This window comes from Oxyura jamaicensis, chromosome 1 (genome assembly GCF_011077185.1).
Source record: "Oxyura jamaicensis isolate SHBP4307 breed ruddy duck chromosome 1, BPBGC_Ojam_1.0, whole genome shotgun sequence".
In the NCBI taxonomy this organism is placed as follows: domain Eukaryota; kingdom Metazoa; phylum Chordata; class Aves; order Anseriformes; family Anatidae; genus Oxyura; species Oxyura jamaicensis.
In genome coordinates this window covers 56,333,372-56,343,914 of record NC_048893.1, presented here as the reverse complement: position 1 = coordinate 56,343,914, position 10,543 = coordinate 56,333,372, and the positions used below count along the sequence as shown (strand labels likewise).

General features: G+C 43.9%; 1 protein-coding gene across 2 annotated transcripts in view; it reads right to left on the bottom strand.

Moving 5' to 3' along the window:
* The window catches only part of NUAK1 (NUAK family kinase 1), a 48,783-nt gene that overhangs the window by 7,386 nt on the left and 30,854 nt on the right, over positions 1 to 10,543 (bottom strand). For both annotated transcript variants that reach the window (XM_035341016.1, XM_035341026.1), the window contains 2 exons: positions 6,297 to 6,448; positions 4,976 to 5,041 (listed from right to left, as the gene is read on the bottom strand). In XM_035341016.1, the coding sequence (XP_035196907.1) occupies positions 4,976 to 5,041; positions 6,297 to 6,448 (218 nt within the window). The remainder of the gene's footprint in view (positions 1 to 4,975; positions 5,042 to 6,296; positions 6,449 to 10,543) is intronic.

The window sequence follows — 10,543 nt, the reverse complement described above, 5'->3', positions numbered from 1 at the left end:
CATACTTCCCCCTCTCCTGTTTTGATGTTTGGTGTGTGCAGGTATTCCACTGACAATTTGGATTCACGATATCTTGCTCAAAGAGCAGCCAATTCCTGTTCATTAATATGAATTCATTCCACCACGTCCATTCATGGCTTGAATTTGCTCAGTCCCCCAAACAGCATATCATCATCCCACAGCAAAAAATTCAACCCTTAAATAAACGTGGTTTGTAAAATCATCATTGTATGGCTGGAATGTCATTGAAAACAGCTGGTGTACAACTGCAGTCTGCAAACATATTCTCATGGCTCAGATTGCACTTAATTGCTCTGAATTCCACTTTCTTATCAAGTCACCCGGACTGGCTTGCAGGAAGTTGGTTTTAAGCCCTATGAAGTGTGCCCTGTCAATCACGGGAAGAATGGGATCATTTCAGCACTGAAACTTCGTGCTGGTCACTGAGTTTTATTTTAGTTCAGGATGCAGCTAAGACAAGGACAGACACTGCACAGTGTGATTCCTTAAGAAAATACATTCCCTTAACACCATGGAATGTATAAAATGCGTGTAGATGTGCATGAATATATATAGGGATACACATACCATTGTTCACACTAAGAAACTCTCAGACTGGGCATTTATGTTTTCATTTTGACCATTCAGGAAAAGAGTATTTATGTTACAGTCCACTCCCATACTCACAGACTGATGTTTATCAGCTTTTCCCATTAAAACTGTCATGCCCCCCCCCAAAACAAGATTAATAGGAGCCAACATTACTTCATGTTCTTGGCACTTAAATGGAACTAAGGCATCAAGTCAAAAAACTTCCTAAATTGGGAGGAGCTGGGAAGTGGGCTTTATTCCCCTCACTTCAGGAGGTGAATGTTTCGTATTTACTGTTACTCTGATCAACCAGATGTAATTTATTGTTTAAGCGTAGACTATAAATTCCATGAGGTTTGCACTTGTGGAAAACTGTCGGTTTTGCCCCCCTTAAGAATCTGTCTTTTTGTGCTGTAGACAGAAAAATAATTAAGTCTCTTAGAGCAATTGAAATGCATGTGCACCGGGTGAGACTTCCAGCAAGGTAAATCCCAATTACATACACTTACCCTGCACATACGAAACCCTCATGGGTTCTCAGTGGTTAGTCTGATTGGTGTCCCCTTACCAGCCCAAGAGAAAGTGTACTTAGTGGGATTATGTTACTATTATACTTGCGTTTTTGTCTCCTTCTATCACTTTGGGGCTGATCATGCAGCTTGCGTCAAGCTCTGCTAGACATCTATTTTAGGTGCAATTCCCAGTCCAGGAGCCGCCACAGCCCTGCTGCGAGCGAGGAGGCTCTCTCCGTCGCGCCGGGCAGCGTGACAGAGGCATCCCTGGGGTAGCTTGTGGCACAGGACAGGGACACAGCATTTGGATAGCAAGAGGCACTAATTCATTCCCTGGCTGCCACACCGTGCAGAAGTTTCTCTGCAGCTCGCTGCGTGCAGTTTGGGGGGTTTAGGCACTGGGGAAGCACTGCAGTGCTGCATGGGGTGCATGTGGTCCTCACCAGGCCGTCTGCAGGAGTTACGGGCTAAAGGAGGCAACTACACCCTCATCCCACTGCTACTTCTAGCAAAGTCATCCCTAGAGTGAACCAAACACGAGGATCTCAGTCCCTCCAAGACTCATGGAGAAAATAAAGGATTCTAGGCTTTTTTTTTCAAGACCACAAAGGGCAGGTGCCTAAAGCTGGTGTGAACCTCTTCCATAGAGAGCTCTTCAATTCACCAGCTGAAGGCAGCTCTTGCAGTGCTCTGGGGCTGCCTTAGCCCTGCTACCTGTCTAACCCTGCCCATCCCAGCTGCGTTAGGATTATGAAAGAAGATATCCTCTCCAGAGTATGGAAGTGCCACAGTTGGGTGTACATCTGGGAAGAAGCCAGGCAAGATAGCATTTGACGAATTGGCTGGATTCAACCCTTGTACCCTGTAGATCTGGGTGCATGTTCAGTCTAAGTGCTTAAAACTCATTTTATTTATTGGTGTTTGCTGCATTTAGGGGTTTTAAGTAATGGTTTTCAGGAAATATTACCACATAGACCAAGTCCCTGAAAAACATAACTACATAACACTGATCAGATCACTTTCTCCCCCTCATCACCCTCCAGCTCTCGCCTGTAGACCTGCAGGACTCTTCAAAACTTGCAAATTTTGTCAGCTTTCAGACACTGGTGTTTCCTAGTTGCTATACTTCAACACAATTGTTTCCAGAGACTTCTACTCACTACTTTAACCTAAGAAAAAAAGCTAATTATGTTTCCAAACACCGTTTCATGACCTTCATTTCTATAGCTAAAATTTACGAATGGTTTCCAAGTTACTGTAATATCACGTAAAATGGCTTGGGGCCCTTTTAGGTTGGAAAATAAGTTCTGATGGATTAATTGTCCTCTTTATTTCCTGTCCTGGAATTACTATTTGAGTTGTTCTACACGGATCTATTTTTACCATATCTTATTAATTTTATCCTCACGTTACTATGACATGTTTGTGTATATACCATAGCATCTAGATCATTGGATTCTTCAGAAACATGTTTTCAATTGCACATTGCACCCAGGAACAAAGGGATTCCTTTCATTTTGTCATTCTTAAAATCAAACTGCCAATTTTGTAAGTGCCTTGTAATCCACTGAATGAAATGTAAATACTGGAGAAGTACAGATAAGACTATCCCTCCATTTCTAGAAAACGTCTTCCACTGAGTATTTGAAGCCATCGGTCAATACCATCCCCCAAACTGCATATTTCTCTTTTTCCGCCTGAATAAACCAGATATAAGAATAAACTATATACATAATCTCAGAATCAGGACCTGATAGATTTGCTCCCAATAAATAATTTACAGCTCCATATGTGTTTCCTTGCCAACGGTTACTGTTTAGTGAAACAAAGAAAAAGTAGGAAGTAACGTTCTGTGCAAGTAACACAGAAACCACAGTAATGCATGCAAGGCTTCAGGATCAAGGAAACAGCTGCGGTATGTTTAACATCGAGTATTCAAAGCTGAGCTTAGTCGTGAGGTAGGAAAGGTGTAAAAAAAGGGAAAAAAAAGGTAAACTACAAAAAAAAAGATTTGCCTCTTGAAGTAACCCACATTCAAACACTATTGATAGTGAGATGCATAAAATACAAACTGCTTCCCAAGCTCGTTTTATTTATTGGCTTCTTGAGACTTTGTGGATACTGTTAGCAGGGGACAGCTAGAGAGCCTGCAGCCTCCCATCCACGTGAGGCAGCCTTGTCCACTGAGCTGTGCTCTAAAGTCCACAGAGGAGTAACCGGGAAAAGGCTGGAAATACACAAAATACCCACATGGCAGCTTAAACATCATTTAGTTCACGAAGGGCAGCCTTCGTGAAAAAGGTGCGTCCATACGGTTTGACCTGAATTTCTTGGCACAGCAGTGCCCGTCTCTATGGCAGCTGAAATACATCTGTGGTTCTGCAGGCCCCGGGTCCCCATCCTCCCCCTCGCCCCTGCAGGAAGATCAGGCTCCCAGAAAGAAGACAGGGGAGGCTGCTGAGCCTTCTGACAAAGCACAGCTCCCCAGAGGCTCGGGGAAGTGATTGGTTTTGCATATGAAGACTACAGTGCCGAGATCCAGGCCACCGCAGCTAGCAAATTCCCCAAATTCCTCTTTTCTCTCAAGAATTCCCTGATTAGCTGGGAAGATAGCTTGGTGTGTAATGTGGAAAGAAAGGTCATCCTGCCTGCGGAAGCCTGCTCCGTATACAATGTCCTAGAAAGGCGACTTTTTGTTTTCAGCGCTGCTGAGACCATCTGGGGCTGCCGCAGGGAGCGGCGCTGCGGGAACAGAAGCGGAGAGGTTCGCTCTGACACGGGATGTTAACAGCAAAATGTCCAAGCGCTGCATAGGATGGGCCTTCTGTAAAAGCCTATTTTTAGAAACCGCATATTTATGTGTCTTTAATCCACCAGTTGATCCAAGTTAGCTTCTGTCATCAGTGTTACACAGATGGTGGCTACCATATGCTACTTTCCATTTCCATTGCACATCAGCTTAAAATGAAGACAATCTCTCCAGCGTAAGCGGGAGGCAGCGCGTGCAGCCTCAGGACTTTCAGCAGAGAAAAAACGAAAATCCAGACTATTTAGTTGGCTACGCAGACAGCTCCTTGATTGCTTTGCTTTGTTAATTAAGGAAGGATGCCCAAGAGTCAGCAGAAATGCTTTGGCGTCCTTGCCTCTGTCTGTTTGCCTGCAGATCAGTGAACCCAGCTAGCCTGGCAGGAACAAAGTTGAAAGTGAAACAGGTTCAGCCACCTGAAATCTTCGCTAATCCCTGCATTATTTGTCTTTGCATTGCAGCTTTTAGCAAAAATGGAAGGAGAAAGGAAAAAAGGTCATTCCCATGCTTTCACTGGGGAGCAATGACATGGAAATGACATCACTGACATCACTATCCAAAGTATACGTTTGTGTCTGGAGTTCCAAGGCCACTTCCTAATGAAGCACATGTGCTTTACTAGGTTTATTTTGAAACTCTCTTTGCTTATTTTCCAGCCATGATCAAAAGGACATTCAGAGTGTTCTGTAGGAGGCACTTGAACCCTGTAGACCAGGAGAGGATTTTTTTTCTAGCCCCAGCAGCACTCAGCACTAATTCTATTCGTAAAATAAATTCATTTGCACAAAACGTGCTGCTGTTTCCACCAGAAAATAGATACTGCTTTGAGAATCGTGGTCTTTGGGTGGAAGGACAGGGCCTCCTCCCCCAAATTTTGCACAGCTTCATTTAGTGTGTCTGACTTGCCACCAGTGGTGCTCTTTCCCCAACCTCCACACCCCTGAGCCTCTTGCCAGATGCTGTTGCTTAGTAGCTGTTGCCATAACACTGGCTCTTCTAATACCTTGGATAAAAATGTTACAAAACATGCAAATCCATTCCGAGAAGATGAGAGAAAGAATCCTACCTTAATATTAAAATTGTCATCAAGAAGGATGTTTTCCAGTTTTAGGTCCCTGTGGACAACACCATTCTGAAATAAGGAAGGAAGAAACAGAATATAATAAACTATTGGGCAAATCAAAGGTGAGCTGGCAGGGTGGTCTTTGCATCTGCATTTCAGGGCTGATTTCACTGTCATAACACTCACGGCCCAGTGACTAGTGACAGGCGATGTATTAGTCAGTTGGTGTGTGGTTAAAGGAAGAATGACTGGAATCTGTCCTCCCACAAAGCCCGTAAAACAGCGGGAGGGGGGGGGTCTTTTTAGAACTTAATTCCAGCCCGGATCCTGCCCCCACTGCATGAAAGCAATATATTCTTCCCAGGCACCAGAAAACAATATCTGTCAATGACGTTAGTCCTTACAAAAGCCCTCCTTCCTCCAATGTGCAGCCTTGTGGATCAGTGGAGTTAAAATCCTAAAAGACTGTAAATGTTAGGGATGAAAGTGAACAAGCTGAGTTTAGGTGAGAAACTTCTTTAAAGAAATTGGGGAAAAATTAACTGCACCAAAAAGGCCACTGCACCTTTTCAGTGCTTCACAGCGAGGACTTTGAAAATCTGCCTTGTTTATCAGAATTCAAATGGAGATTAAAATGTTCAAGAATTCAAATAAAAGCCTGTGTTAGCTGCTCGTTGCCTTTAGCCTCATGTAGGTTTTGGCTGTATGCAGCAGGGATAAAAGTCCATGACAGCCAGTCAGTTACTTTGGGTTTAATTGCTTACATTGCCATTCTGCTGGGTACCATGATGGATAAAGTCATTAGCAAAGGGTATCTTTCTAGTGCTCCTCCTACATCTGGAAAAGTTATTTCCAGCTATCTGGAGCGAGTACATGCTAAAGCTGAACACTCATAGCTTTCTCCAGCCTATTTTGCTTTCATGTATTTTATATCCCATTATAAAGTTCTTCACTTGCATATTGAAATTGTGAATTATCATTAATTTCCATATATTAACATTAATGTATTAGAATTTCTATGTAATGCCTTTTCTAGCTAATGTAGTTAGTTGTTTTTTTATGTCACAAGAACTACTACCACAGGAAAAATGGGATGTAGGGCTAATGTAAGAGTGTGGCTGGTAGTATGCCATAACACAGGAAAACACCCTTAGTCTTTAAAACCAGGCAGAGAACTACTGTAGCACTTTCACTCTTCTTGTGTACTGATATAATCACATGCTGTCATACTTAATAACGAATGCTGTTGCCACAGACGTGCTTTGAAATATAATCACTACTCAGCCTTCAAACAGCATTTTTTAATATCAAATCCTTTGCTCACCTTGTGGCAGTAATGTACAGCAGAGACTATTTGTCGGAAGAAATGTCTTGTCTCTCTTTCACTCAGCCGCCGCCTCTCACTGATGTAATCGTACAACTCTCCTTTACTTGCATACTCCATGATGATCACAATCTTATCTTTATTTTCAAACACTGCGCAGGATAAAAGAAAAAACAGAAACAGAGTTGATCCAATACCTTTTAAAAACACTTTAAAGGGTAAAGAAGACTAAGGATGACTGAACACATCCTATGTCATCACTGCAGCCTGGAGACAGACAGTCCCAAAACCAAGTTCCAAAGGTAAATTTTTCCCCAGAAAAGTGGCAACATTTCAGATCAAGAGAAAGAAGTCAAGGCTTTGAGGAGCTGCTGCCTTTCACACAGCTAGATGAAAGAAGGTCTTTGCCACTACAACATGGGGCCACGGTGGCAAAGTCAACTTTATCCTGGTGAGGTGAGGCAGACACTTGTGCTGATGACACCTGAATGACACCTGGCTCCAACAGGGACTGCCTCTTACCTGTAGTCCTCTTGGGGCCAGGTGACAGAAGGAACCAGGAGCTATCAAACCATTTGGAAAAGGTTAATAAAAGGGATAATAGACTCTGTCTTCAATGACTGCCTGATTTAGAACAGCAATTTGGCTTATAATGACTGTTGGTTCACCTACCACCAAAACCCAACAAACACACTGATGCAGGCATCCTTTTCTAGCCCAGCTCTGTGCAGCAGCACGGGGGGCACAGACACCTGAGCTAGCAGCAGCTGCAGTGTCTCCAGAGCCATACAGCTCTTGTCAGCATGGCTATGCAATCCATCTCACGCACACAACTCATCCTGGAGCTCACTTATGTCCAGCCCCTGCCGCAGGTCCCATTGCACGCTGTAGATATGTCCTTTGCCACTTGCGCAGAGCCGGCAGCGATGCGCAGCTCCCACGTAAGTTGTGCAAGGAACACTGATCTCATACACGTCACAGCGTGGCTGTTCTTTGGGGCTTAGTGTACTTCACGCCACGTGCTGTCAAGGACTTCACTGGAGCTGCAGATAACTAAACACTTAATCTAGTACAGCTGGCCATGAGAAGTCTCAAATTGCCACAATGCCCTGGCTGCTAAACAGTTTTTCCCTTCTGACACCAAAAATCCTCCACAACCCTCTGCAAACATCCTGCACCTGCCATAAATAACCACTGCTCATGTTAAAACGTGGTGACTTTCCTTCTGTTTTATTCTGTGGTAGCAGCATGCTGAAGCCGTGTCACACTGGCAGCAAAACATCTTCAAATTAATGAGGTTATAGAGGTTATTACAAACGGATGCTAGTTCTGACCAGCCCTACTGGAACAATGCCTTCCTGTATCTCTTTAGCAAAGCCCTGCCAGTAGTCCTTAGGGTTTAAAAACAAAACAAAACAAAACAAAAAGCACTTCAGCTTTTGCAGTGAATTGCAAAGCTGCCTCTCTCAACGCATAGACATTTGCTGCTCTTTGGTTTTGTCTCGTGTCCTCTCACACCTTGTCACTCAACTCTGCAATCCAAAGCCTCTGCAGCTCCCTCTAACACCCCTGAACCCCAGCCAAACAGCTCTGATAAAAGGGAGAGTGAACAGCCAGATAAAATTGGCCGCTCACTCGTCTGCTGGCCTTGCTGTACCCCGAAGCAGAGGCTCCTGCCAGTGATTACATCCTATGTGCATCCTCATTAACAATAAACTTCAGAAACTGGAAGAGATGTCTCTGGATGGATTATGCTTACAGTATCCTCTCCAAGAATGACAGACTGATATTGTCTGGGAAAAACTGAACATACCCTGTGTCATAAACGGAAGTGCTGTGATGTGTTACCACTGATGCACAGGCTCATTTCTCTAAGCTTGGAAACATTTTTTTAAAAACAGAGCTGTGTAGGAAAGCAAAAAGTAGCTTCAGTAAGCTGAGACAAATCACTGAAACTGCTTCTATTTAAGAAAATTGATTTAAAAGAAAAAAAATATGATCAAACAGCTGGTTCAGTGAGTTAGGACTTATTATATGATGCATGCATAAGGCAAACTAGCCACATGGCACCATGGATCTCAGTGGACTCTTACAGGAGTGCACGCTCCAACAATACCAGCTGAGGAGCATCCTGAGCTCCAGGGGCTGTTTGCCTCACTAGAGGGCACAGCCAGAGGAGAAAGGGCTCCCAGCTCTTCATTCTTCATGACTGTAGCTGAATGGTTACCGAATTGCACAGTAATTTCTCTCTTCCACTGGTAATAGAGGTGAATGGAGAATCATTATATTTTTTTTTAAGGAAGTTGGGTGGAATTTTCTTTAAAAACTGCTTCATTTCAGTTTAGAGCACCTCCACCATATCAGCTAAATCTCATGAGAAGGTGCACAGCTATCTTCCTGCAGAAAAGAAACTGAACAGTGTATGAAAATGCCTTAACTGAGAGCCCCCACCGAAGGCACAGGGAGAGGAAAGGCAGTAGGATTTATGTCTATACACACACACTTATAAAGGAATTCAGTGGTCAAAACAATCAGGCACGTGACAAGGTGGTATTCTGGCAATTCTCAGCCCATCAGACATGTACACCATGATTTTCACAGCAGCAGTTAGGATGCCAGGCAGGCTTCATGCAGACACTTCTAAATTTCCCTTCTGAGCACAGTGTGTAGTTTTATAAACATACGCTCCAAGAAAGCATTGTGGCCAATGTCTGGGGGAAGAGAGGAGGGCATTAATTAAAGGCTGGATTGACTTACTGCAAATAATAATGAGGTAATAAATATACTGCCCTGTTAACACCTGGGTTGTAACCTGCAGGCTGATGACGGACAGATTGCCTCCATACAGCTTCTGGGATGGCTTGGTTCGCTCTTTGTTTTCCTTGCGTATGATTTATTATCTGCCACTCTACTGCATATTCATTCCGAAACTCGCCCCCGCCTCGAAGCGTGCCTGAACCCTGCTGCAGCTACTGCCGGTGGAGGAGCATGGCTCCGGCAGGGTCCCCTTGCTCCACGAAGGCCCCGCCGCTCATGGCCGACGGGTCGGCCATGTCACGCAGGCCTGTCTTCAGCTGCTCCTCAGCCCCAACCAAGGTCAAGGGAAGGAGGGAGGTCATGTATGAGAAAGGTGGGGTTGCTCCTGCTTCTTTCAAAGCACCGGTGCTCTGCAAACAGAGCTGGTTAAATAAGATAAGTGCCGGTATCAGCACCCAGACAGGTGGTAGCAGCAGAGATGGCCCGTCAATCACGTATCGAGAGACGGGAGTTGCTTAGATACGAGGCATGAGCTCCACACGTTAGAGGAGAAAGCAGCAGGAGAAACACTTGCTACAAGCTGTGCGTCATTTATTTTTGAGCTGCTGTGTTTCTTTCTACCGCTCCGCAAGCCGAGTTACACTGAGAGGGCTGCAGCAAGGCTCCAGCACGGCGGGAGGGCCGCTGTACCATCTCAGCTGCAGCGGTCAAGTGGTGCTGGGTACGATACGAGGGCTGTGATACAACAGTCCATGAGATGAGCAAGAGTACTGCCTTAATGCACAGAGAAACAGCATTTTCCAGTGAGCTACAAGCCTGCTTGTGCTTGCTCTGTCCAGCCCTAGGAGCCTTGGCAGAGGCTAGGAGCAGTGCTCTGCACAAGCAGCAAACGGTCCTTAAGCTGCAGTGGTCAAGGAAAGATTTCTTACACCTTTTCTTTAAACCCCTCCTGTAGCTCTAACGTGTTTGTTTATTTTAAAAATAATAATAATAATAATAATAATGAAGTTCTATACTTCTCAGCTGATAATTGAAACCAAATCTGTTGGCTTCAGAGCTCATTGAAGAACAGAAATGTGAAACTGGGAAAGAACTTTACTTCTCACTACCAAAGACATATCTGAGACGAAGTACATTTTGTAATGTCAACAATCTGTCTCTTTCACAGGCTGTTCTACTATAGTAATAATTCTTGGATATAATCTCTCCACTTATTTATATTTAGAGGCCATGAAATGATGAACTCAGCTTCTATCTAGAGCTTTCCATCGTCCAAACAGCACTGGTAGGGAGCTCTTGCTGATCAGCGCCTTTTCTTCTTCTTTTTTCTTTTCTTTTCTTTTCTTTTCTTTTCTTTTCTTTTCTTTTCTTTTCTTTTCTTTTCTTTTCTTTTCTTTTCTTTTCTTTTCTTTTCTTTTCTTTTCTTTTCTTTTCTCTTCTCTTTTCTCTTCTCTTCTCTTCTCTTCTCTTCTCTTCTCTTCTCTTCTCTT